Source organism: Pyrus communis, chromosome 7 (assembly GCF_041283825.1).
Source record: "Pyrus communis isolate YQ-2024b chromosome 7, ASM4128382v1, whole genome shotgun sequence".
Taxonomy (NCBI): domain Eukaryota; kingdom Viridiplantae; phylum Streptophyta; class Magnoliopsida; order Rosales; family Rosaceae; genus Pyrus; species Pyrus communis.
The window spans coordinates 29058256-29084935 of NC_142571.1; the positions used below are offsets into that span (position 1 = coordinate 29058256).

A 26680-nucleotide genomic window follows, 5' to 3' on the forward strand; every position below is an offset into this window, starting at 1 on the left:
TATAATAAAAGAATAATAACTCGTTTATACGTACAAAATGCCATTAGGTATAAAGTATTAATAATTTTTCTTTAAAAAAATGACCAGTTGGTGGTTTCGCTATGACAATTCATCTTTTCAAAGGTGAAAGACTTATAATTTTAGCACTAGCATCATGAATTGAACTAAGAACGTGTCATGTAAAATACAGGTTTGCAATTCGTTCTCGACCACTAAACCTCCCATAATGATTAAATTGCATAATATTATGAGGGAAAGAATCTAAACTTGCACCAAATTCATTAACATTATTATTTTTCGCCACTCCGGTACGCCAATCGAGAATCCAATATCCGAAAATTGATAAGGTCCAAAAACAAACATTAATTTTTCCAAGATGGTAAATTAGTATAAATTATGGGCAGTACTCTCCTTCATAAATCAAAATTCACAGATATCCAAAAGTCAAAATTGCCCTTCAATTCCTAAAGAAATTGGCTCACTATTTGACTATTGACTTCGAGATTCGTGTTTAAATTTTTCACTTTTCTTTATTCCTGTTTTCTTTCGGAATTTTCGGGAAATTAAAGGGTATTTTGGGAAAAAAAAAGTAAGACGGAGGGCAGTGTCGGTACAAGAACCACAATAAATACGTGGTCTGAGTGATCTTATCTGTGCTCTCATCCAAACAAGAAAGAAGAAGTAGGGCGAAAGATCGAACAAAAGGGTGGATTTAATCGGCGGCGGCAAGGTGCAGCGATTGTTCTCCAAGGGACCGGTAATCGACGGCCCATATTTAACGATCAAGATCGGGACCGAAACTCATCATCTCTGACTGAAATCTAGAGGAAGAAGAAGAAATCTGATTCGAAAACCGTTTTTTCAATCGCTTTCCTTCGGTGATATTATGAAGGATTTTGATCTTGTGAGGGGCGGGAATCTCTTCGTTGTTGATCGATTCGATTCGTTTTGAGATCACCGCGGCGGAGGCGGCGGCGGATTTGTTGAGAGTTTGGAAGAAACAGGTATTAAAAACCCTAAAAGCTTTTGATAATTTGCGTTTCGCCATTTTTTTGTGGTTAAATTTTATCTTTATCGTCATCAACCATCGTCTTCAAGAAACTTCTGCGAAAGCGAAACGATGAGGAGGCTTCTAATCGGCGCTGGATTTGTGAAAATCGCCGAGTTATTGGGCTCTGTAGTCACTGTCTTTGATAAGGAGCTAGTCCGATTGCAGATCTTGAAGGACTACAGATTTTTCTTCAAGTTGTCCCGCGAGACCGGACTGGATTTCATGGAGCTTAATCCTGATGGGCTCTAGGATTGTATAACCATAGGTAGAGGCATAGGGCCGAGATCTACGAGTCTTTCTGATGTCGATTTCGATCGACTGCTGCTGCCAAATCATGGTATTGAAGGGTTTCGCTGTCGGCGGTTGAGGAATAAACTAGTTGGGTTTTTCCCCAGGAGCCATGCCTTTGCTGTGGTGATAAAATTGATGGTGGGGAATCTGAACAAAAGTAGAATTTTTAGTTTGCTATGGCTGGATCTGTGATGGGTCGTGGGTGATCTGCTTTGCAGCAGAATCTCCATGTCCTTGAACTCCATCATTCCATTACTGATTCATCTTGTATGTGCCCATCGGTATGGATCGAAGAACCTTTCACAAAATATGGAAGAATTTTGAATCTACTAGGCAAAAGTTTTGTGCGTCTGTCCTAAGTCTTAGTTCTTACGAGGCACGGAGACTGCCTGCTCTTGTTGCTGGTGATAATGAGCAAGACAATTAGAATTTCTTGTTGGTAATAAAAACCTTAATGATTAATCTCTTTTTTGGGCACATAAACCCAGTCTACTAGATTGAATGAATTATGTTAGAAGAAGTATATTTGTTGTCCTAATACTATATGGTTGCAAAAAGAAGCCCGATTTCGAGTATTAGGGACTTGCTAATGTTCAATTCGACATTCTGAACCAAGAGATTTTTTGCAGTCCTACCAAACTGGTTAACACGATCTGCCTCAAGGTAATGGCCTGTGGAGGCTGTGCTGGCAGTCTAGTTATCAGCTTTTCGGCTCAATAATAGATTTTGAGTCTTCATTTGTTTATCAGCTTTTGTTTCAATGTTTACTGTTGTTTCTTTTTTATGGTCTAATTTCTGTGCTGATCTTCATCTTTGCTGATTTCAGGTGCGTTGGGTGGAAAACTCCAGAGACATATTTCCTTTGGAGGGTTCTTAGAAAAGTTATCAGAGAGTTCTCATCAGAAACCAAATCACTGTAAGCATCTAGGATTTGTGATGGTTTTTACTTGATAGTTTCTACAGTTTAGTTTGTATTTATATTCTCATAATCTAATTTAATTCTTGATTTTGATTGGCACGGCAATTTATTGACCTGTCTCAATTATTTCATCCTGCAATTTCTTACCATGTATTCTGAAGCTTTTTTGCAATTTTAGACCGAGTAGTTATATTTATTTCTTTCTGGTTTGCAGACTCCTTCGTGTGCTTGCACTGGGGGTGTACCCACCTCTCTGGTGCAAAGTGGAAAGAAAGTAAGGACTGCATCTTGCAGAACTTGTGGTGGCAGACAAACAGTTGATGGGAGTACATCTCTCTGCCAAGGCATGATGAATACAGTACGTGTAGAACTTACAAAATCTATTAGTCCTTACTTGAACTGGAAGGTTTCAAAGGGTTATCGGAGTGCATCAAGGCGGTCAAGGAAACCTGTTGATAAAAGCAAAAAAATGGGTGCAGAGCTAGCAGAAAAAAGTGCTAGAAGTGCATCAGAAACATCAGTTTCTGATTCAGAGAAGGTTAATGCTTCACAAGTTTTCCTTTGTTGTTCTTTTGTACCAAAATTTCTAATGAGAGTGCTTTTCCGATAAGTTTTTTTTCATGTTGCTGATATAATTTTCTGTTTTTCAGCTTGGTGTGGCTGTACTTGGGAGACGATTTGGTGACAAAATTGAGCATGTACCGATTAAGAAAAGGAGACTTATGGTCCGGTCTCCGTCACCCCCTCCACACCTTGAAGGCAACAAACCACTATTGGATGGTCGTCATTCTTCAGGTCACAAGTCTTGTCCAAAATCAGTTGGCAAAAAGCATCCCACAAGGAGTGATACTTCTACCCTGACTAGGGTCTGTCATAGTGCCAGTAGCGGTGCTAATGAGAATTTGAATGATGTGACAAATCAAAAGCATGGTGACGTGGATGACTTTTCTGGTATTGAGATATTGGCAGATGCTGCCTGCAACAACATCATAAATGATGACATCAATCATGTTGTGAAGAATCCACTAGGTGAAGATTCACCTTTGGATGAAAAAGATGCATCAACTTCTGCACGGCCTTCGGAGCAAACAACCATTGTGTCAACTTCTTTAACAGTCATGAGAACTGCTTCAGAATTTTCAGAAGCAAGAGATGTATCAGTCTCTGCAATCTTGGAAGAAAGTATTGCATCATTGGAAACAGTACATTCATCCCCTAAAGATTTACAACGAGAAGATAAAATAGGAAGCGCCTCTTTTGAAGCTGATGGGTTCAAAATTAATACTAACAAAGCACATGACGAAGCAGAAGCAAGATTGAGTTCCTCTAAAGATGTTAGGTTCCACTGGGACCTAAATGTTAGTATGGATGCTTGGGAGGAACCTTGTGATTTGGCGATTGCTGATCCTAAAACAACTGCTGCAGATGATATCTCCATGGATAATAAGCAGGGTGCAAACCTCCAAGTTTCAGAAGCTAATGAGATACCTAAGGAGGAAGATGCAAAGAATGACATTGCAAGCACCGTGAAACCTCTGTCTGACAATGAGGAACAGGGATTGAAAGCGTGCCCTGAAGTTGAGTTGAGTTGTGGTAAATGTGTTTCTCCTGATAACGCTTTGGGATCTTCAAAAGATTCTGGTAGCGGTGCTAAAGCTTCCTCTCAGGATGTGAGTGTAGATGTATGCATTGATGGTTCCCCTTGTGCTGGATTTGATAACATCGCAGTCACAGGCCCTGTGTCTGAGGAGACCGATAAAACCCCAATTTCCAGCTTTTCTGTTGAGCATGTGGCTGGTGAACTACCAAGTGAAACTGTCTGTTCAGGAAGTGTTAAGGTTGAAAACCCTGCTTTAGCTTGTGTGCCAGAAGGGGCATCTTGTGAGATTGAAAGCACTGTTCTAGATGAAGATGGCAAGGGCTCTGGTGCAACATCTAGCGTCCATGATGATCCAGAATCTCTGGAAGAGACGATGGGAGTAGAAAGCTGTCACTCACTCGCACCCGTTCGCCTTGATTCTGATGATAAATCTGCATCAGGTGCATCTGTTGGAGAAGGCCGGTCGCTGGTGACTATAATTGCAAAGGAGCCTGTTGAAGCTGCCTCTGACACTCATACTGTCGATTCTCTGCCAAATGATGGTTCTGAGGAAGTAATGCATAAACCTTCAGGGAATCCCATGACGAATCAAGTAGCTGCTGCTGGGTCCTCCACTCTTGAGCAATGCCACTATGGTGAAGATAGCTCACGTAGCTTGGATAGAGTAACTAAAGATCCTTCCAGTGATGGTTATGACTTGAATACTCGTCAAGATGATAAGGATTACATGGTTGGCAAGGGAAACACTCTGGAACCTGAAGCTGGTTACGACTCCCAGTATGAAGATGGGGAGCTGAGGGAGTCGGATGTACCATATTGGGAGGAGAATGAAATTGATGATGTAGAAGCTGAATGTGTTGACTATGGTTCTGATACATGTGACAGTGAAGCTGCTGATGACTCTATATCAGGGAAAGTTGGAATGGGACCTGAATGCAGAGAAACAGAATTATTTGGGGAGTCAAGGAAAATTGACAGGAACATTAAGCTTGTGAGAGGATTGAGTCCAGGATCAGATAACATGTGTGACAAAAATGAACATGCTTTGAGACAATGTTCCGTTGGTTCGAAGACAAAAACTTCAGGATCTGATCAACTACCTTGTGATTCTGAAGCTTCTTCAAACAGAACTGCGGAAGCAATTGAGGGCTGCACAGCAAGGAGACATGCTGTCAGTGGCTTCGATGGCTATGATGCCAAACATTCTCCTGCCAACGTGGTTGGGTCAATGGCATCTGACTCCTCAAATAAGATGGGTACTGAATGTGCAAGGCGGAGGAGGTAAACTCTATTGGTTCTTGTAATCTTTAATGCAACTTTGGTTTTTCTATCTTGGTTACTAATTATTCGTTTGCTTCAGGTTGGGCAACTTTGATTCTATTCGCTCTGAGGAAGCTGGTTCTGATCAGTCCATGGGAAGGGAAAAGTATGACTCACGTATGCAGGGTAAAAGCTTCAGAGGTGTGGTTTATTCTTCAGGGAGTTATTGGGATTCCAAGCGACGCGAATCACCCACTTATCATGGTTCCTTTGGCTCTGGACGCTGTAGGCCAAAAAGTGTTGTTGAGAACCATGGATATGAGATGGAATCAGACGAAACATTTTCAGAAGCACCAGGAGTTCACAACCGTGTTCGCAGGCAAGCTATAACTTTTTCATCAAATCGTCCGTATCAGGGATCGTTTAGAAGAAGATCGCCATCTGAAAGAAATGATGCACACAACATACATAGGGGAATGATACCTATGAGAGATACAAGTCCTGATAGGCGGAGGTTTAGACGATATCCACAAGGGGTTAACAGAGGCATCAGGGAGGAGTACCACAGGCCCATACCCGATGATCCCAACGAATGCTCTTATAATGTGCCACGACGAACAGCCAGGAGAGAACAAAGCACTTCACCTCCTGGCAGAGGACCCGTATATTATAGTAGACCCTACAAAAAGCCCCAGTCTAGATGCAGAAGTCGCTCTCCTCTTGGATGGAGAGAACTGAATGATATTTCAAGACATCGTGGGAGCAGGTCTCCTGATTATAGGTTTGATTCCAATATCGAGAAGCTGAGGGTGCCTTTCCAGAAGCAAAATTTCGGAGGCAAGTATGAAGTAGGGTTCGTGTCCTCACCAAAGCGTCGTTTTTCCCCACAACAGAATTCCAGATGGTTTGATGAGTCAAGTACAGGTGTAGATCACAATTTCAGGGGCAGTAGATTTGTGGGAAGGCGGTTCCAGCCAGGACAGAGGTTTGACTCAGAGCGTTCTTCTCAGAGATTGAATTCAGATGGTTACTCTGAATCCATGATTCGTCCAGCAAAATTCTCCGAGTTGCCCAGTGGTGGTAGGGAGTATAGATACGAAGGTAGCGACGATGATAGAAGGAGACCTGGTGGAAGATTTGAGATCGTTCGCCGCGTCAGGCGTTTTGATTCAGATGGTGTTGTGCGTCAGTTCCGTTTTGATGAAGACCGTTTTGCATCTCGCAACACACAGAACTACGATGAATCTGACAGCAGGGCAACCGAGAGAAGGCCTCGAGAAGCTTACATAGGAGAGGTAGCGAAGAGGAGAGTAAATTAAGGTTCCAACGCTGACTCGGTATTAAAACTCCAGCTTCTGGTGCAGCTCAACTCATTTAACCTGCAACATACGTAATTCTGGGAGAAATCCTCCATCACCTTTGCCGGCATTTCTTCAAATCGATGCGTTACTCAGGCGGATAGGAGTTCTCCCGAATTTTTTTTTATCTGGTGATGGTTGAGCCGAAATATTCGTGCTCTTCCCGGCGGCAGCCGGCGCTGTGGAAGCTACTCTTACCATTCCAATTGCGCTTAGGCAAATTTTTTTTTAGGTTAGGGCCTGATGTTGCTTTGGTTCATCTTGATTTTGTTTCTTAATTTTATTTTAGGCATTTTTTAACGATTAGTGAAGAATCTCAAGCTTTTTAGTTTGAAGGCTTCCCTCGATGCCGATCCCTTCTCGTTGCTGCTTGCTGTGCACGTTTTCTTCGCACTCTCTTGAGTTATAATTTTCCTTTACCTCCTTGTCACATTTGTAAATGCAAGTTTCTAGTGTGAATAAATTAATAAATAATTAATGGACCGAAATTAAAGGGGTGTGCAGAGCGTGTGAAATTCGTTTCCCTTGACTTTTATCTATTACTATTAGACGATGAAAAAATTAATGAAGCTTCAGTTGTTTACGGCCCTAATTAATGAAGAAATTAATGAAACTTTGATTCTTTTTCTTCGACTATTGCCTGTATAAGTAAAAATAAAAAATAAAGGAAGCTTGAAAAAAGCTTATGCAATTTAATACGCAGTGAGAACTAACTAATTTTTCATATAAATTGAACAATTCTAAACTAGGATGAATTGAATTCGTTCTCTTAATATATGCACAATCGCAATTTCTCCACAATGATGGCTAAACTCTTGTGATAAATCCCGAATCAGTGAATCATATTACTGTGACGGTATCTTAAATCAGCGTTAAGACGCAGTGGCTTGCTTGTTGTAGGTTAAGTCCTCAATCACCTATGACACCATTTTCCTTTTCTTGTAGTTTGAGGTTTACCAACTGAAGCTCAGGGAACGGTAATGAAGGTTGTTGGCCAAGCCAGATGAGCAAATTGCAGCCACTTCTTGCCTTATCTTTCTTGGGCCACTAACAAGAACCCCAATGCTCGAACCTTCACGCTCAGATAGTATCCCTACAAAAATCAAATGTTAAAACCCTAATCTTTCTCCAAACTCCAATCATCATGTGAAATTAAGAAAAAAAATATGTAACTCACTCTTAAGATCTGGTCTTCTATCATAGTGCACCGTTGTTGACTCGACGAAAGACCGGTGGGGAAGGCTTTCGAGTTCTTGCTCAGCAACGGCAAAGCGCCCGCTCGGCGAAGCAGTTGTCGGTGTTGGTGTGTCCAGGACTTGAATCTGCCCCATCTCCTTGAGGGTCTGTTTCTTGTTCCATAAGAAAACTGCTGTTGCAGTTGTGGCTATTGATACGCATAAAAATAACATGTTTAAGGCAGATCTAGCTGAGTCAGAATATATCATGCTGGAGTTGTGGTCAATTGGGTAGATGTAATATCTTGTGAGGATGCCCATCAGCACAAGAAAGATGACGAAAGACGACGATATGATCATTCCAAGCCAGAGCCAGCTATTTTGGCCTAGAATTGCAGAAACCGGCGCGTCTGAAGGGTTCGGCTTGAACCAAATTGTTTGGAGGGGTTTGTAGGATTCTGACATGGGTTCTTTCTCTCTTGTCACATAAGCTTCGATTTGCAATTGCAAGCGAGAAATGTCGAGGTTTGTGCCCGAAACGGGAAGGATTAGGTCCAACATGGTGAGGTCTAGTGTTTTCCTGAAAACAGATACGAGTAGAATTTTTGGAGCCTTGCCGCCTAAGTTATTGGCTTCGAAGAGGAGCTCACGGATGACGGAGATTAACGGAGTAATACCGCTTCCTCCGCTCACCATCACTATCGTGTCGTGCCTGCACCGGCATTTTCACCATGTTAGAGTTAGCACACACATTTGGCATATGAAAATTTGGGAAAAGGGTTTACAATGTGAACACCTTAGCATGTTGCTTGAGGCAGGTCCATACGGTCCTTCCACCGAGACTTGTCGGCGGTCTGCGGGCTGAGAGGATGACAGTTCCTGATACAACTTCTGAGACCAATTTCCTTCGCTTTTGATGACAACACTCAGCTTGTCAAGATCGAATTTGCTGCTAGAAGTAACACTAAAAGGATGCCATTGCAGCTTTGAAATACCAGGCACATTTACAAACACCATGCTTGTTGGAGAATAATTCAGTCCTATGATCAAGTTCAATAAAAACAATTAATGGGAAAGCTCGATGTAGTATTCATTTAGCTCTCGTTTGGTGCCTGGGATTGTATCGTCTTTGTATGCTCACCTGGACTCTTGGAGAAGTTCAACTCAACCACCTCACAGGGAAGAACACGGGCTGAAACCAGGCGAATTCTACGCTGAGATTGCAAGAAACGTAAGAACCTGTCAATCAGGAAGAGGTAAAAGCCCGGGAGCATGATGCACGCATAGGAGAACCCCACGTGAAACACAAAGAAGACAAGGAAGACAATGTAGAGATGGTGAGTGTATAAGAAGAGCTCGAAGGTCTTGCGCCTGATGCGAGGGATGCTCATAGCCCACATGGCTAGTCCTGCAAGCAGAGCAACTTCTCCTGCCACATTCGAAACACCTACCTTGTTCCATTTCAACATCTACACCGGCACGAAAAAATTTGCTTCATTGTGAGAATGGCTCATTTCTAAATTGCGTTTTGAAGTTTCGGAAGTTAAAAATTACCTCTGAAATTTGATTAGTGCTCCCCCAATAGACTACGTAACATAAACCGTGAGCCGTGAAGAGAGTCATGACAAGATGCCCTAGCCAGATATGGTACTTGATGCTTGCCTCTGATGTGAGGCCAATGATCTGCAGAATGGAAGAGCATCTGCTCACAGGGAAGAAAAGAAAGGCTAGGCCAATGTTCCCAACTATCCCTAGTGTTAGTGCTACACTTCCCAACTTATTTTCCCACCTGCCAAAAAATTAGGACTCGAATTTAGATGAAATGTGGATAAACATAATGGTTAGGGGAAAATTGGCTAATTCCGGAGATAAATTGAAAGTGAGGTACAAGTTCAGGGGAATTTCGGCAAAATACTAAAACTATAAATGTAATTTTGAACAAATAGAGATTTCTTACACATGCTCTTTCTTGGCTGCAGCCTCCAGGGTGGCATATGCAAACATGTCATGTAAGTAAGAAGAGATAGACCAGACAAATAAGGCAATGAACATCACCAGGAAAGAAAGCTCTATCCAAGAAACAATTCCTAAAGGACCTTTCACCAGCGCAGGCCGATTCCATGATGCCCGGTATGATTTTTTCGCCCTGCTAATCAAAGTGAAAATATAAGAAAAACGTTACATATAGCTGCGGCATCCCAAGTGTAAGTAAGTTTCGCTCGAGAAAGAGGGTATACCTTTGGTTGTTAATGTCAACATTTTTGTTTCCCATGTGGAGCAATAAGCAGCCCATGGTTGCTGTAAATAGGATGGGGAATGTGTAAATAAGTATGTCTGCACCTGCAAAAACATCAAACAGAAAAATGCAGTAAGACTAAATGTTTTTTTTTTTTTTACCGGACGATATTCTGAACTACTCTAATTTACGAGATTTCGAATTTGAGAAAAGTTGTGGGTTTTTTATGAAACCAAACTAACCTTCTTGACCAAAATACGTGGAATCAGTTTTTTTATGAATATGAGGGAACCATTTCAGATAGTAAGTGTTGGTGGGCATGATGATCCAGATCATCATGTACCCAACAAACACCACCATCAGAAGCAGCCTCATGATTGATCGAACGGTCCTCATTCCTTCACCAGAAGGACTGGTTTCTTGTTCTTTCACCTCTGCTGGACTTGAAGTGGAAACCATCTTTCTACTATAGAAAAGAGGTTTGCTTGATATCTTTATATAGCTTGCAATTTTTTAACACGAACTTTTATCTGATTTTTTAACTTTTTGGGAAATGAAAATATTTACAAATTTTGTCCAATGAAAAACAAACTTAGTCAAATCTTCAGTGAATTCACGTGTAAATTGAATAGAAAAAAAAAACAATATTTTCTATTTATATATAAAGATTCATGGATTTGAGTCTTGGCGTAACGGAATGGTTGCTCTTTTGTGAGGTTTGAGTCATGGAAACAACAATTTTGCAAAGTAAGGGTAAAGCAACGTCACCACCCCGCCCACCCTCCCCCCCCCCCCCCCCCCAAAAAAAAAAACACCTTCCCCCTCCTCCGACTCGCGCAAAGTGGGGAGCCTTGTTGACTTGAGGTTACCCTTTTATATATAAAGATACATTTATCTTAATTTTAATGAAAACACAACGTTGTTTCATTTTACAAATATTATAAATATGAAGCATTTATTCTACAAATCATAAAGATAATGAATAATTTCGATTATAGCATTTGTACAAATTGTGAATGCAAAAGTTGACTGGTAATGTGAAGGCCGGGTGAGCTGGAGTGAAAACCAAATAGAGGTCATTGGAGATGCCGAATACTGATCTCAGTGTTCCTTCCAATGCAGTTGTCAACTTGTCTTTGGCATAAATACATGTCTGCCCATTCCCCAATTCATTTGCATATATATATATGTTTGTCTTTTAGCTTTTGATCCAAGTATTTAATCTCTTCCCTTCTGAATTAGTTGATCCTATTAACATTCTAGATCTTAAATTACTCTTAATCAAGAGAATTCATGAACGGATCATCATGAGGTAGTTACTCGTTATCAGAATTATTGATTTATTCGACACATATGAATGACTAATAGTCTCCAAATCAAATGAATATGCACTTTTAAAAATGATTTTTAGATGATGATAAAAAAAAAATGAACGATTTCTGATTATGGAGTTTATACGGTTAAATAATGTCACATTGTTGTGGAATGAGGACATTCCTCTTTACTGAAAATTAGGGAGGTTGTGAATCCGTAACAAAATGTAAAACTAGGAACTACATTGATTAGGAGGCATAGTTGATTCCACGCCCGTTTCATATCTCACATCCTTGATTTTATTTTATTTTTTAAAATTTATAATACTAAGGGGAGGAGAGGGTTTAAAACTATTAGAATAATTTAAAGGAGAGAGGAGTTTCGAACCAAAAACGGGTGGATAGAAATTCAATACCCTATATTTACTGAGTTATTGGACCACATTCAATATATTATTGAATTCTCCAATGCATAACTTCACTCAGTAAGCAATAGTAAACATTCCAGTTAATTACCATAGCTTTTAATCATTTTCATTTATTTATAATAACTTAACTAAGAGCTCAAGTAATTAACAACCGATCTTCCCGTTCCCATGGAATAACAGGAAATTGACAAAACTTCAAAACCTAAAGACAAATTGATACAATGAAGGCTCGTCCGGCCACTTCGGCCAAAAGATAGTACATAAATAACAATTACAAGGTTTAGAGGGATTATGTGATGCGTGAGTGGAGAAATTTTTTAGTGTGCCAAGAACAGTCCGCTATACAAAGTGTCATAATACAAGGTTGAATTTTTTATTTTTAAAGTATTCAACCACTTGTATTATAACACTATCGGCAGTATTTTTGATAGGTAAAAAGGTGCATGAATATATGAATATTCCATTATTATATACCTCATTGTTTTCTGCAAATGATCAAGTGCCATGGCTGATGATGGCTACATAGTAATTAACATTCATTGTACAATAGATTACAAATTATGATACATCAATTATTTATTTCCACCCAACCAAAAAAAGAAAGAAATTACAAATCTATAAACATTTTACGTTCACACATCTTTAAAGACGACACGAGAGGTGCTGAAAGCAAATCTCATGAATGACAATTACTGAGCGTTATAATAAAGGCAAAATTATATTACACAGCAGTAGTTCAGACTGAAACTAGCATGCATGCATGCATCACCAGTCGAAGCTAATGGACTCGAAGTGCAAATTATCTGCCAAACCAGATGAACAGATTTTGGCAACGTCATGTCTCATCTTCCTTGGCCCACACACCAACACTCCAACATCAGATCCCTCGGCCTCCAACAGAATTTCTGGATTGCAAACAAAAACAATAATTTATCACTTATCCAAAAATGTGTCGTTACAAGAACATAAACAAGAAAATGGTCGTTAAATTAGGGATACAGAATAAGTTGGATAAAAAGCTTATTAGTGGCAAATAACTCATTAGTTACTAATTAAGACTAGAGGCGCAATTAATTAATTAACTTACTCTTGAGATCAGGCCTTGTTCCATACTGCACCTGGGCTTTTTGAGCAATTAAGGTTTCAGGATGGTGTGGAAGGCCTTCAAGTTCTATGTCATGAGTTGGTACTTCCACATTTTGGATTGGCTTCCCTTCCAAGGCATTTTGTTGTCTCTTGCACCAAAGAAGAATTACACTAGATACCAGGAAAATACAAGAACAGACCAGAAACATGTACCAGAGACAGGTAAAAGAGTAGTGGTAAATTTCACCAGTGTTGTGGTCAATCGGGTAAATGTAAAAACGAGTGATAAGTCCCAAAGTAACAAGAAACAAGAAGAATGAGGACGACACTATTGCAGCAAGCCATAGCCAATTGTTTGGACCTAAAACACTAGAAATGGGTGAGGCCAACGAGTCGGTCTTAAACGACACCGTTTGGATGGGCTTCCAAGCCAATGCCGGCAGCTGCTCTGTCTCTCTCGTGACATAGGCTTCAATTTGCAAATCTACGAGGGAAAAATCAAAAGGGGTTGAATAAATAGGAAGCAAGAGTTGTAAAATGGAGAGATCATCTGTGTTCTTGAAGGCACATATAAGCCGCACACGTGGCAAATGGGAATCGGGTTTGGTGGTTTGGAAAATAATTTCACGGATTATGGAAATGAGAGAAGTGATTCCACTCCCTCCACTGAACATCACCAGAGCCTCGTGCCTTAGAAAATGAGATGAAACGGGACCATAAGGTCCTTCGACAGAAGCTTGGATTTGATCCACATTTGAAGAGAGTTGCTTGTAGAGTTTTTGAGACCAACCGCCTTCACTCTTGATGACAACACTGAGATTGTGTGGCTCCATATTAGGGTTTGAAGTCACTGTAAATGGGTGCCATTGCAACTTGGATATGCTTGGCACGTTTATAAACAAGATGCTAGTGGGATTATAATCCAATCCTAAAAGAAAACAAAAAAGTAATGGTATAAATTCACGTGTTATAATATAGGTGAATGACACGGTTCATATTTTTAAAATTTAGGATATAGTATTAATAAACCAATACCTAACACACATGACAATGACACGTAGACTAATGCATTATAATATGAGTGAGCGATAGAATTAATATTTTCCAAACCTAGCTAGGGTATAATAGCTGATATTTTCTAAACCTACCATATAATATGAAATTATGAATAAATAGATGCGCATGAAACACGTAACAAGTATAAATGTGACATATTTAATGATGCCTAAAGCTAAAAACGTTACTAATACACGCGTTATAATATGAATAAGCTACAAAGTTGATATTAAAATATTTAATGACAGATAATTACCTTGGGTCTTGGAGAAGTTGAGCTCAATGGTACCACATGGTAAAACACGAGCTAAGACTAACCTGGCTCGTTGGTACGACTGTAAAAATCTCAAGTATCGATCGACGATGAAGAGGAAGATGCCGGGGAGGAGCATGCAGAAGTAGGAAGCACCAACATGCAGTACGTAGAAGAAGATGTAGAGTGCATAGAGATGGTGAGTGTAGAAAAACAGTTCAAACATTTTACGCCTAACACGGGGAATGCTTGTGATCCACATGACCATTGCCAACACAATTGCAATCTCCCCAGCTACATTTGATACGTAGGTTTTGCTCCACTGAAGCAGCTGCAATTAATTAACGTCCAGCACATGTTAAAGGGTTGACCATAACCTCTTAATTAAGTAAATTTGTAGTAAGTTAGTTGGACAGGGAGTGCTAGTACCGGTAGTTCTTGTACTACACAAACGTATGTGAGTGGCGGCAATGTGTACTTGCCCGTATTTTTTATAGTACTCAAAGCATATTAAGATTAGGGATAATTTAGTTGCGGTCCTTAATCCCTAACTGTTATAAACTCAAACCTTATATATTTTAGTTTTTATTGAAATCCCTCTCTTGCTACATAAATGACATAATAATAAAAGAGATGCAATAATACCAATAAAGACTCAACTGTTTTTTTTTTTTGGCTTTCATTTACACTACCAATTTAATTATTCAAAATTGTTTATGGGTTTTGATAAAATAATAATAATAATAATTGCTTATGGGTGCATTCTAGATTATAGAAAAATGGGATTTTATTTTATTTTTAGAAAATGAGTACATTTATATAATAAAATTTGGCCACATTTTATATATAAAAAATTGGTACACTTACATAAAAACGTGGGTACATTTTATATAGAAAACAATGGGTACATTTTATAGTAAAAAAAACAATGGTACATTTTAGATTAAAAAATAAATAGATTTTACATTAAAAAATGGGTACATTTTACATTAAAAAATGGTACTTATAAAAAAAATAGGGATACATTTACATATAACAAAGTGGTACATTTGTTAAAAAAAAAAAAAAAAAAAAAAAAAAAAAGGGTGCATCATAAATAAATTATGGGTGCAAATAAAAGGTTAAAAAATTTATGAGTACAAATAAAAGTTTAAAAAATAAGGGACAAAAAGAAATTAATATATGGGTGCAAATTAAAATTTAAAAGAAAATTGGTACAATTTAAAAAATGGTTGCAAATTAAAAATGGGTACAAACTAGAAATAGAAATATATGATAAAAAGTTTAGCCATAAATATAATATATCAAGGGTAACGTTTCTAACACTAAATGAATATATTTAAAGAGAATTCTTATTGACACTCCAAAAATCTCATTTTGCACTCCAAACTTTCTATAATTAGAAAGAAAAATACACTTGTGGGAGTGTAGAATCAGATTTTAGGAGTGTTAATAACACTTACCTATTTAAAAATGAAACTTAATTATCTTGACATGTAAATATTTTGTTTTTGAATAATTAATGCGTTTATTAAAACCGAAGGATCTTGATCAAAATTTGAAAAGGAAGACTTTGGATGCGGTCCCTAGCTATGAAGATTCTTTGACTGAAACCTTATTGGTTTTCAATTTTTGATCAAAGTCTGAAATTAATGTGATAATTTATTTTTATCTATGTTACTATATTTTTTAAATTAAAAATAAAAATTTATGGTTGTTTATATTAATGAGATTTTAAATAAAAACCCACAATTTGTGGGATTAAAAAATTTCGAATATAAATTATACTATTGTGTGTGTGTGTGTGTGTGTGTAACATGGGTACATTCATCAAAATTAACCAAAAATTTGTTGTACCCAAACATGGGTACATTCTTCAAAATCACAAAAAAAAAAAAAAAAAAAAAAGAAGATGTTAGGCTTAATAACATCGGTAAATTTCTTCGATTAAACTTGACATGGATACATTCTCAAATCAAAGAAAAAAGAATGTACCCATATAAGTTTAAAAATGGATTAGAAAAAAATTGAATAGATTATATATATACAGGGGTACATTTTACATATAACAAATTGGTATATTTAAGAATGAGTACATTATAAGATTAAAATTTTGAAAAAATTACATGAATGGGTACATATAAGATTAAAAAATTGAAAACATTTCTTAAAAAAGCTAATGGATATATACAAACTTATTTTTATTTATTATTTATTTTTGGAAATGTTTTGAGTTGAAAATTAGTTAGGAGTTTAATAAAGGTGTGAGTATTAAAATTCTAAATCAATTATTAATTTTTATTTTAAAAAATTATATAACTGACATGTAAATTCATTATTACATTAGTGCTTGGGACTTGGATCAAAATCTGAAAACTAATAAGATTTCAATCAATTAACATTACTAACTAGGGACCGGATACTAATTTTTTCATTTGAAAATGAATAAGGTTTTAATCAATAAACCTAATTATTTTCTAATTATTTTGAAACCATGCAGATTGATCAAGCCGCATTTGGTCATAGCTAGACTACCAATGAATTATAATATCAACTAGCTATTAATTTAATGATATTTCTCTTCCACGATAAGATGAGATAAATTTTTTTTCAACTTCAAATCTCATATCATCCAAAGATTAAAGAAACAAAAAGTCAGTATAGTTTATTGTCATGTTTATTGATGATGAAAACTATAATTTGTTAAGTATACCAGCCATTTGTATGTATGGATCGAGTTAATCATGCTGATGAATCAATCTAGTTGAAGCTGTATTTACTTGCCTATCCGATCCACTAGTTGAATATATAGCCGTGATCGTGAAATTCATTGGTAATGGATATACGTTATTCGAAAGAAGTGGAATATGAGCATTTCTCCATGGAAACACAAGTCATGTGCACTACTACTTATAAGAATTTATATACATAACTAAAAAATAATCATCATGCATGAAGTCATTTGGTTAGGATACATATCATCATCATGAACTAAATAAGGGTGTAGAAATCACGTGTGAGAAAATTCCAAAAAGATATCTTCCCTAATTCTTGTCCTTGTTGTCTAGATATGTTTTCATATAATGATTCGCTGCTGCCCTAGCTATTGACATGGTATTGAATTTAAGTTGAACCACACAATTCTTTTAAATTCTTCCCTTTTTAAATTCTAAATGAGGTTAGAGATTCTCTTCTCACAACTAGAAAACAAGACGAATAATTTTCATGAATCGCGTGCACAATACAACCAAATTAAGCTAAGAGCTATTAGCTATATACAAGAGTAATTAAGACTGAACGAATTGATTAAAGATAAAAAAAAATGATTGAATTTAGTTAATTACCAGAACCATCTGATTAGTCATGGCCCAGTAGATGACGAACCCTACGGTATGTGCAGCAAAGAGGATCATCGAGAGATGGCCGAGCCAAATATGATACTTAATACTTGACTCGGATGTGAGCCCGAAGAGAGGTAAAATCGAAGATCCTCGAGTTACAGGGAAGAAGAGAAGTGCCCAGCAAATGTTCCCAATGTAACCTAATCTCAATGACACACTTCGAAACTTCGCTTCCCACCTGTCATATAATCACTCTCAATTAACATGAATTTAATTGACTAAAATCAAAAGAAAAAAATCAAGTGATCATATCATTCATTTAAAAAGCATTTAAGAAAGGATACATACATATATGTATAAGTATATGTATTTGTACATGCTTACACTTTCTCGCCAGGCATATGTATATGGAGGTGGCCGAAGCTGACGTATAAGTAATTGGCAAGAGACCAGACCAAGAGTGAAACAAACATGAGTCCAAAAGCGAGCTCTATTGCAGTGACAATTCCCAGAGGAGCCTTCACAACCACTGGACGTCTCCAAAATGCTAATCGATTTGTCTTGATACCGGTGGTAGTAGTACTGCACCAGTCAACGATGATCATATATATTAACAGAATTATCATGTGTTAATTTGTATAGAAGTTGTATTATAGTGTAAAAACCTTGTGGACGATGGTGACCTAATTGATTTCTTTTGGAGATGGAGATAAACACAGCTTAAAGCTGCTATTAACATCACTGGGAATGAGAAGAGCAGAAGATTAACCCCTGCAATTAATTAGTATGACACAACACAAGGTTATATTTTAAGCATAATATCAACCTTAATTAAATTGATTAAGCAAGCAACTGTAATTAAGGAAGAAACAAAACCTTGCTCTCCAAAATATGTAGAATTGAGCTTGCTTTGTAAGTTGGGCATCCAGCCATTTTTGTAGGTTTTTGTAGGCATCATGATCCAAATCACAAGCCATCCAAGAAACACCACAAGGAAAATCAATCTTAAAATTGACACTGTCTGGTTGCTCATCCTTCTGTTTGAGAGGAGTGTCAATGAGAAGCTAGCTATTCAGAAATATACAGTCTTCTGCTGTGCAAGTGCAACAGTGCCACTATTGGATTTGCAATTTATAGGCGAGGGTTGACCGTACATTAGGGTTGAGGAGAGAGGCATTTGTCAAGCCCATTTACAACTCCTTGATAAACGTGTTACACGACAATATCAGGTGATGTTATTCACACTCCAAAAGCGTCATCATACGCTATTTTTAATTTTGTCAATCCAATTATTGCTAGAGTGGACTTTGAGCTACTAATAAATCAATTCAAGTGAAATGTAAGTATTTTAGGAATGCACATTGGGATTAATATGAGAAGAATTATCAGATAAATTCAAGTGATGAAGAGTGCATAATGATGTAATTAAAATTTTAACACGAGAGTACTTATTAGTTAAATTCGAGTGTATTATGAAGAACTTGTAATAATTTTTTTTAAATGTGAATAACAGTTCTCACTCATAATTCAATAATTTAATAAATTTTCCATATAAAATGCTTTCGGACTCTAATTTCCAACCTTTCCAACCTCGAAAAGGTATGATGTGAACATAATTACTTAATATTTTGTTTGAGAATGAATCATGATGGAAGGACGGACACTGCATAAGTTTATAAATAAATTGAGCTACTCTTTGTATTGTCAATTGGTTTTATAGTCGGATCTCAACTTCTTTCATGGTATAAGAGTACATTATCCCCTGATGAAACCCAACAGCTACACGTGCTCTATATCACCTCATTTGTGTTCCTTTTTACTTATAAGTTAAAAGTTTAGGTTCGAATATCAGGAATGTTGAGTTCGCAACTAATTTATTTATTCACTTCCTTAGTGTATAAATATATTGTAGTACAATAAAAATGTTTGACAAATAAAAACATAATTATTTAAACCAAGGGAGATTCAAAACCTTGATACATATTATTTTGTTTTTCTCTTTTTGGTTTTGGTTTTCATTTAAAAAAAAAATCTGAAATTAGTTATCAAATAAGATTTTAGTTTTCAGTTTTATAAAAAGTGAAACTGAAAAATGAAATATTATCCGACCACCATAAATTAATTTGAATATTAAAATTTCAATTACAACTTGGTTTCTGTATGACCATATGGAATATGCCACATGCAACACTACTAGATTAGAGAGAAGAGTAGACTTTTTTTGTGGGGTAATGAAATTACAGTTGACAATGGCTGAATTCGAGCCGTGTAGTACAGGTCGTACACCATAATAGTTGACATAAACACAAGATCAGTACGTTAATCATGTTTTTTCGATATGATAGACAGACACACGTATTACAACGTTACTAGATTGATAATACCACGTAAAAATGTGATTGTCATATTGAATAATTATTATTTGAATAATGTTAGAAATTAAAATTTTAAATCAAATTTATAAATTAAATGATATGTCATCAATAAAAAAACAAACACGTTAATCGATATTTAATTTATAATTCAATCATCAATTATCACATCATTTAATATTTTGATTTATACGAGTAATTTAAAATTTCAATTTCCATGGCATTATTCAATTCATTTTATTCCATGTTTAATTAATTGTCGGAATGCTTTATCCATATTTTGATGGTCAACATTCATTATTAATTAATTAATTAATTATTCCAAAGCCCAAAGATTTTCCTGTTTGGATGAAAATAAAAGGGAAGTGTTATTAACACTTCAAAAATCTCATTCTACACTCCGCACAAGTGTATTTTCTTTTCAAATATAGAAAGTTTGGAGTGTAGAATGAGATTTTTGGAGTGCCAATAACAATTCCCAAATAAAAAATAAATGACCAAATATATTATGCGATGTCAAATAAGCGATCCCAAACTAACAAGGCTCCCTATTTTGCAAGAGTTCAAAAAAAAAAAAAAAAAAAAACCCTCTATAGTATGCAGTTTTATTTTTTGCTTTGCAAATAGGCTATTTCTAGAATTCAAATCTGTAACCTTTTTATTGCGCCAAGTCTCGTCCTAATACCAAGATGATATGGTAATAATATGTAAACTAAATTTTCTACAAGTGTCTGAGGACTATCATTCCAAAACCAATGCCAAGAAGTGTTGCAATGGCAACTCCAAAACTGCCCGCAAGGATTGCAGGAACAACCAAAGAATCCCATCCTATGGACCTCGCCAATCCGCTGGTGTCGTTGGCCCTCCGACATTGGACGATTATTTGAACTAACCGAAGTAGCCTCCTTCCCAATCCAAGTACCACGGCAAGATGGACAGTTACTTGAACTAGAGCAAGGAAAAAGATACCAGGCGCGGTGTTGATGACATTCCATATGCTCCCGCTACCCCCCAACACTGCGAAGAATACCGGTTGCGAAGAACGCCCCATGTAAAAGCATATCGTTTCAAAACGCATACTAGAAAGGTAGACCAACATAGAAATGATTCAGATAGGTAGTTTGATTGAAATATACCCTGCTGAATCAGAAAAATAACTCCTAAAGCTGGGATAGTTTTGTAAATCCCAAACTGAATCAACTGTACTGTTACTATTATGTTCAACTGGGCCAAGTGTAGGAAGTTTACAACTTGGAATTGAGCAGATTTTAGCGTCCTAGTTTTTTATCTTTTGTCGATGGAAGCAACATTCTTATTGCAAAGACGTGTCGGCTTCTTGCTTCTGCTTCTTGGCGCTGTAGCCCTCCTCCTCCAGAGCCTTCAATTTGTTCTTGATTGCTGTTATTTTGGAGCTCCGGCTCATTTGTCCTGAACTAGTGCCAGAAGCGCTTGTTTTGGTGGCCTCGCCCACTCCTTTGGAAGAATTCTCTGCTGGTTCTACCAAGTACTTGTCACTGGAAACGCGGACAACCAGCGGGCGTCCACATGCTAGTCTCCCATGCATCTTCTCCTTGGCCAATCTTGCTTCCTGCATGCTCACTTTAACTGTGGAAATCAGGAATTGCTTGAAAACACAACTGATAGAAAAACAAGCGACTGAATTACATCTCTGCTGCTATACTGGATGAAAGCAAATCCCCGTGGCTCTCCGCGCTTTCAGCCACGGGTGTGCCACAGAAAGTCTTCGGTTATAATCTTCCCAAACGGAGCAAACATCTTAATTAGAGCAGCCCTGGAAAATGCAAGAGCAGGATCAATATTAAGTATCACGGCCTCGCAGGTACTAGACTAGAGCAACAAAGATTCAAGGTTTACTTACTCCGTTATTCTCAGATCAAGGTTACCAATGTAGATTCTACTTTCACTCTTTTCATCAGAAGAACCATTAGGATCCTGCATCAGTCATCACCACTCAATTCAGTATTCCGTAACGCTGTCTAACATCAAATATGAACTAGGCGACAAATTTACTCCACATGTTGATCAGATTATATAGCATGTTTATACCAATGGTTTTCAATAATGGGACAATAAGTAATCACTTTATTCTCTTTTTACTTCGGAAAGCAATCACTTTCAAGGAGACTCCGTGCAAAAGCTTTGTTCTGGCCATACAAAAGTGCCAGAGCAAAAACCTTGGTTACGCGGATACAGAAATCCTATCACCTTCGAGTGTGACTATCAGGTCTAATGGCCCATAATTCAGGTCTAAAGTTCATACAGAAAACAACAAAATCAAGGGCCATTTTCGGAGTCACCAATCACCATAAGTAGTCCCAAACAGGGGCTTCAAAGATACATATCTCCCCCAACCCACAAAAACATACAGAATCACCAAGACATATCAAATAGCGGGCACCACGAAAAATAAAAAGATGGACAAATCCTTTGCATTTAAGTAGCCTTGCATTTGATCAAGCTTGTAAGAGCTTAAAGAAACAGTATTTTTCAATTCATCAAATTACCCCCGTCTGTTTCCCTCCCTCCATCCCTCTCAAAGGTTCAATTTCCAGCTCTAACAACTCCCGAGACTAAAGAACCCGACAATGCAATAACCAAAAGGCAGAAACAATACATATGGACACGGACACGGACACAGACAGGGATACAACATGACACGACACGGGATGCATCAAATTAACAAGAAGAATCGCTGTACGACCAAAAGGGAATACGACACGACACGGGGATACGAGGGATACCACCGTGTCCATGCATCGTAAATTTACCATATAATCATATGTTACATATCTCAACAGAAAAATGGTTTCTAAACATATGGGCTGAAAGAGTTCAAGAAAAATAAAAGGCTTGGAAAACAATTTTACCATTACAGTGAAAGGGGAATATGATGACAGTTCAACTTCAAGTCCCAGCACACAAGAAGCAGATAAAAATCTTCTGGAATTTACCAGAGTCACTCTTGCACCTGATAGTCAATAAATTTGAGCCCCCTTAGTTGACCTGATACGAAACCCTAATTACAACAATTTGAAATTACCAGGTAAGGAAAGCTAAATCATACATTGATCTGAGACAAAACCCTAAGTACAGCATCGGAAATTTAAAAGATTGATACTTTTTGAGAGAGTTTGGTACCTGCGGGAATTATCAAAAGCAATCCGGCCGGCCGTCGCAGAGAGAGAGAGTCGAAGATTAGCGTTATAGGATGCGGAGCAGGGAAGCTGGGTTGATGCTCCGGCTACGAATGTAGGAGTCTCAAGCGGAAGTAGAAGAGAATAAAGGCAGACTAAGTTAAACGACGTCGTTGTGATTGATAAGCAGTGTCGAAATTTTTTTTGAAAGCCACATGAACTTATACACTTTCTTTTTTTTTTATTTTTATAATTTGTTATATGAACTATAATTTAACCGATTTACCATGTTAATTTTTCTAAATCATTATTTTGTCATCTCATCTTAAATTCATAAAAAAATTCTTCTAAAATTTCGAACATTTCAACTCCGACATGATTGACCACATTGAATTCTTGAGCTTATAGTTAGTTAAACTTCATGTAAATGAGCCTAATGTTGTAAAAAGATTTTGAAACGAATGCAACATATTTTTTCTACTAGCCAAAATCTTTTGGTTCGTACCAAAGTGAAGTAGATAAGTTATAAAAAGGAGGTCAAAAGTCCCCAACCAATCTATTCTCCTACCCTAATGTAAATATATCTTGTATATAAAATAAAATAAAATAAACCTTGTGAAAAGGTGCTCAAAAAGTCTGAAATAGCCCTAAACATAATCACATAACTTATTTTGAATTTAAAACTTAACACAGTTATGATGAGATAATCAATGATGATTTCAAAAGAATTAATATGACAAATCGGTTAAGATTTTGTTTTATATGAAAAATTGAAAATTATGAATAAGTATCCTTTAAAGATATCGGGTGATTTCTCAAAATATGAACAAGTATTTCTAATGTAACAAGAAAAACGAGTTAAATTAAGTAAAACTATATTGGCACAATACAAAATATGGCCAAAACAGTCTCTATTGATGCTTGACATCATCTGAGGAGCAATAATTGTGTTATTGTGATCTTATAAAATTATAATTAATAATATTATGTTGTTGTAAAATTGACGGTGTGTGCAGTGGAATAAATAAACAAGACACAAAATTTACGAGGTTCCTCTACAGTCAGTGTGACTGGAGTACATTCTCGGGGCAGCAGTGGTGCTTTCATTATAATTTAATTTAGAATAATGAGAGTACAAAAATAACCCTTTCTATTATTTCCTCTCCTCTTCCTCTTTTCTATCTCTTCCTCTTCCGTGAACTTATCTTTTTGATGTTGTGTGGAGTTTGTATTTATATAGAAAATAGGAGTCGTATGAGGCAATCTTCGGCAAACAGTGAAAACAACCCTTATTCCCACTTGTAGCTTAGTGGATTAGTGGTCAGCGTGGACATCCACCATATTTACAACACTCCCCCTTGGATGGCCATAAGTTGTGACGCCGCTGCTGGCTACCACTCCAATCATTTTCACTTGCCTTATCTGTCCCCAGGTAGAAGTGGTATGTTCTCTAGTTTTCCCAGGCAGATGTGGCATCTTCTTTTGGAAAACCTTAAAATCTTAATCTGTTTTGGGTGTTCCCCCTGATGAGTTTCTCCCCTTGATTTTGAATTCTTTAGGTTGATGATTCGCCCAAAGATGATATACCTCTTTCACTTGTTTTACTTGTTGTTGACTTTCCATAGCTTTATCTTGAACTGCGTTGGAATGTTTCTTGAAGGGCTGGCAAGGCATGGCTTTTCAATCACTCAGTCAACCACCAATTTATTCCCTTTGGATTCCATAGGCTCATCGTTGATCCTTCTGCTTCAATCTCTTGCATAGTATAAATGGTGCGCAACCTTTGCATTTGGATGGTCCATCACTTCTTGGTGACAAATACTGCAAGAGAAGATGGCTACTTGAGAGCAATGCTAGGTAAGCAATTAGGAAAGGTTCCAGGCAGTCGATTCCTGACTGGAAGTTTGATTTCAGGTTTTGATCGATTGCTTTCTTTCTCCTTGTCTTGCAGGTAAGAGCAAGAGCAAAGGAAATGACATAGAGATTGCATGATATGAGATAGTCTTGTTTTCGTCCCTGATGATATGAGATATTTTTGCTCTTGAAAGAAAGAGTATAAGATTTTGATGTTGGTGTAAACCTTTTTTATCGAAAGGGGTTTCTTGCTGAGGAAATAAGTTTGGCATTTTTAGGGACTTGGTTGAAGAGGTATTCTCGCATAGGAAGAAAATTGAGTATGTTGAGAAGTTTGGTTGCATATGCATTTTCGGCAATGAGATAGAGTTGGGCGTTTTAGATGTGTGCCTTGCCATAGAGGATGAAAGTCGATATATATAGGAATTTTCCAAAGCAGGTAGTGGTGTGGATGTGGTTTTGTCATTTACGCTTGTCGGCAATAGTGTTGTAGTTGGAATAGTGAAATTCACGCATTTTCAACTCTGTCAGAGATCTTTTGACAAAGTTGCACGTGATATCCGAAAAGATGAGATTGCGTCTGAAAAATGTTGACTAACTTTATGTAGGGAAATCCAGCTTTTGAAATTCAAAGAGCAGCGTCTCTTCGATTTTTGAACAGGTCGCCACGTTGCCTATTCTTTTATGGAGGTATCAATTGTATTCAAATTGCACTTTGAAGATTTCCCACCTGTGAAAATTGTCTCTGCTATATTTATGAGATTTTAATTTATCTGACCTTCTTCTTCTTCATCATTTTCTAAAAATGGCTTGCCTATTTAACCTTTGTTTAGATTTGAGTCTTGGGAAGAATACCGACGAGTCACATCAGGATAATATATGGTGCCAGTCATTCTCATTTTCTAATGGTCCTCTTACAGTTGGAGACTCTGTGATGAGGAATAATATAACCGCTACAGTGGTAGCTATGAATCTTCTCACTCTAAAGGATAACAGAATCTTTTCAAAACGATATGATGAGTCGGTCGTTCAAGACTCATTGGCTCTCAATGTTCAGTGTGCTGGCTCTGTTTCCAATATGAGCCAACACTTACTTGCTCAAACTCGCCAAGTTGAATCATTGATAGCTGAGGTGACAAGTCTTAAACAAGAGATCAAAGGGCTCAAGCACAAGAATAGAGTGTTACACATGCTTACAAATAATTACTCAACGAGCATGAAAAAAAAGCTTCACCAGCTGTTGGAATCCGAAAGTCGGACTCAAAGTGACAATCAGAGGCTCGAGTCTTTATTCCAACGACACATATTGCCTTCATCATCCAGAGTTTTACCAAGTATAGAGGCTCCAAGTAATCAACCTTCGGTGCCTTCCCTTTCTGGGGTACTTCTGAGTACTGAGGCGTCACATAAACAACCTTTGTAAAAGCTTCATCCTATTTGTTTTAACTCATGTATATGCTTTATTGTATTTAGCACAATACATTGAATGGAATAAAGCTTATCTATTGATATCTCCGAGAAATTACAGGAACACAACCTTGATAAGTCACACACTGGATCAGGTATATCCATTGGTTTAGCCTGGTCGAGAAAATTGGTCTCAACACCCTTCTCCTTAATGAAGGCTTGATATAGATCAACCAAATGTCTCATACTTTATTGTGGAAAGGGGGAATGAAGTGTACCGGTCCGACTGAATCGTTTGTGTTTGATGTACTAAACTTGTAGTTTAAAACTTGCATTTCAAATTCAATAAAAGTGGCATTTAAATTTCCTGTTATAAATTGCTTTTAATCGTGATCCCCTTACTCAGAAAGCATGGATAAACACTATGGTCATTCTTAAAACAAGAGCAATGGCGGAGATATTTGTCTTGCAGACAGCGCAACCACACGTACAATACTTCGAGATCGAAAGTATTTTTCAAGATTG

The 26680-nt window shown here is 37.3% G+C and overlaps 4 protein-coding genes across 9 annotated transcripts; 1 reads left to right on the plus strand and 3 right to left on the minus strand.

Annotated features, from left to right (window-relative positions):
* The first annotated feature begins 652 nt into the window (after positions 1-652).
* Positions 653-6826, plus strand: LOC137733527 (uncharacterized). Of its 2 annotated transcripts, none has more exons than XM_068472672.2 (5): positions 653-1004; positions 2169-2258; positions 2476-2799; positions 2912-5142; positions 5222-6826. In XM_068472672.2, exons 3-5 carry the CDS (start codon positions 2608-2610, stop codon positions 6438-6440), a joined length of 3642 nt encoding a protein of 1213 aa, XP_068328773.1. In that variant the 5' UTR covers positions 653-1004; positions 2169-2258; positions 2476-2607; the 3' UTR covers positions 6441-6826. The 2 variants fall into 2 exon arrangements, with proteins under 2 accessions (XP_068328773.1, XP_088553096.1); XM_088696970.1 differs by lacking the exon at positions 653-1004 and adding an exon at positions 1977-2005.
* A 606-nt stretch (positions 6827-7432) lies between these two features.
* On the minus strand, positions 7433-10286 carry LOC137735230 (ferric reduction oxidase 2-like). The gene is made up of 8 exons (XM_088696973.1): positions 10133-10286; positions 9892-9994; positions 9612-9803; positions 9209-9443; positions 8796-9123; positions 8451-8694; positions 7657-8366; positions 7433-7572 (listed from the first exon to the last, which is right to left on the minus strand). The coding sequence occupies exons 1-8, from the start codon at positions 10284-10286 to the stop codon at positions 7433-7435; spliced, it is 2106 nt and encodes a 701-aa protein (XP_088553099.1).
* A 1826-nt stretch (positions 10287-12112) lies between these two features.
* LOC137735231 (ferric reduction oxidase 4) lies at positions 12113-18543 on the minus strand. 2 transcript variants are annotated; one of them, XM_088696972.1, is made up of 7 exons: positions 18244-18543; positions 18051-18138; positions 17752-17949; positions 17371-17605; positions 14030-14357; positions 12719-13645; positions 12113-12536 (listed from the first exon to the last, which is right to left on the minus strand). In XM_088696972.1, exons 1-7 carry the CDS (start codon positions 18398-18400, stop codon positions 12397-12399), a joined length of 2073 nt encoding a protein of 690 aa, XP_088553098.1. In that variant the 5' UTR covers positions 18401-18543; the 3' UTR covers positions 12113-12396. The 2 variants fall into 2 exon arrangements, with proteins under 2 accessions (XP_088553098.1, XP_088553097.1); XM_088696971.1 differs by having other exon boundaries at positions 18033-18138; positions 18244-18542.
* Positions 18544-20843: 2300 nt separating this feature from the next.
* On the minus strand, positions 20844-23019 carry LOC137735348 (uncharacterized). 4 transcript variants are annotated; one of them, XR_015964239.1, is made up of 5 exons: positions 22899-23016; positions 22628-22776; positions 21619-21692; positions 21405-21531; positions 20844-21338 (listed from the first exon to the last, which is right to left on the minus strand). XR_015964239.1 is itself a non-coding variant. In XM_088696976.1 (5 exons), the coding sequence occupies exon 5, from the start codon at positions 21301-21303 to the stop codon at positions 21052-21054; it is 252 nt and encodes an 83-aa protein (XP_088553102.1). In that variant the 5' UTR covers positions 21304-21327; positions 21405-21531; positions 21619-21692; positions 22628-22728; positions 22899-23013; the 3' UTR covers positions 20844-21051. The 4 variants fall into 4 exon arrangements, 3 of the variants coding, with proteins under 3 accessions (XP_088553102.1, XP_088553100.1, XP_088553101.1); XM_088696976.1 differs by having other exon boundaries at positions 20844-21327; positions 22628-22728; positions 22899-23013; XM_088696974.1 differs by having other exon boundaries at positions 22628-22728; positions 22899-23013.
* Positions 23020-26680: the final 3661 nt, after the last annotated feature.

Excerpts from the sequence above, each read along its gene's own strand:
- LOC137733527 (XM_068472672.2), top strand. The coding sequence starts at position 2,608 with ATGATGAATACAGTACGTGTAGAACTTACAAAATCTATTAGTCCTTAC. Across the intron at positions 2,800-2,911 it reads CAGTTTCTGATTCAGAGAAG|CTTGGTGTGGCTGTACTTGG; the intron begins GTTAATGCTTCA and ends TCTGTTTTTCAG. Across the intron at positions 5,143-5,221 it reads GAATGTGCAAGGCGGAGGAG|GTTGGGCAACTTTGATTCTA; the intron begins GTAAACTCTATT and ends CGTTTGCTTCAG.
- LOC137735348 (XM_088696975.1), bottom strand. The coding sequence starts at position 21,333 with ATGCAGGAAGCAAGATTGGCCAAGGAGAAGATGCATGGGAGACTAGCA.
- LOC137735230 (XM_088696973.1), bottom strand. The coding sequence starts at position 10,286 with ATGAGGACCGTTCGATCAATCATGAGGCTGCTTCTGATGGTGGTGTTT. Across the intron at positions 9,995-10,132 it reads CACGTATTTTGGTCAAGAAG|GTGCAGACATACTTATTTAC; the intron begins GTTAGTTTGGTT and ends ATGTTTTTGCAG. Across the intron at positions 9,804-9,891 it reads GTTGACATTAACAACCAAAG|CAGGGCGAAAAAATCATACC; the intron begins GTATACCCTCTT and ends CACTTTGATTAG.
- LOC137735231 (XM_088696971.1), bottom strand. The coding sequence starts at position 18,400 with ATGAGCAACCAGACAGTGTCAATTTTAAGATTGATTTTCCTTGTGGTG. Across the intron at positions 18,139-18,243 it reads TACATATTTTGGAGAGCAAG|GGGTTAATCTTCTGCTCTTC; the intron begins GTTTTGTTTCTT and ends AATTAATTGCAG. Across the intron at positions 14,358-17,370 it reads TGACTAATCAGATGGTTCTG|CTGCTTCAGTGGAGCAAAAC; the intron begins GTAATTAACTAA and ends AATTAATTGCAG.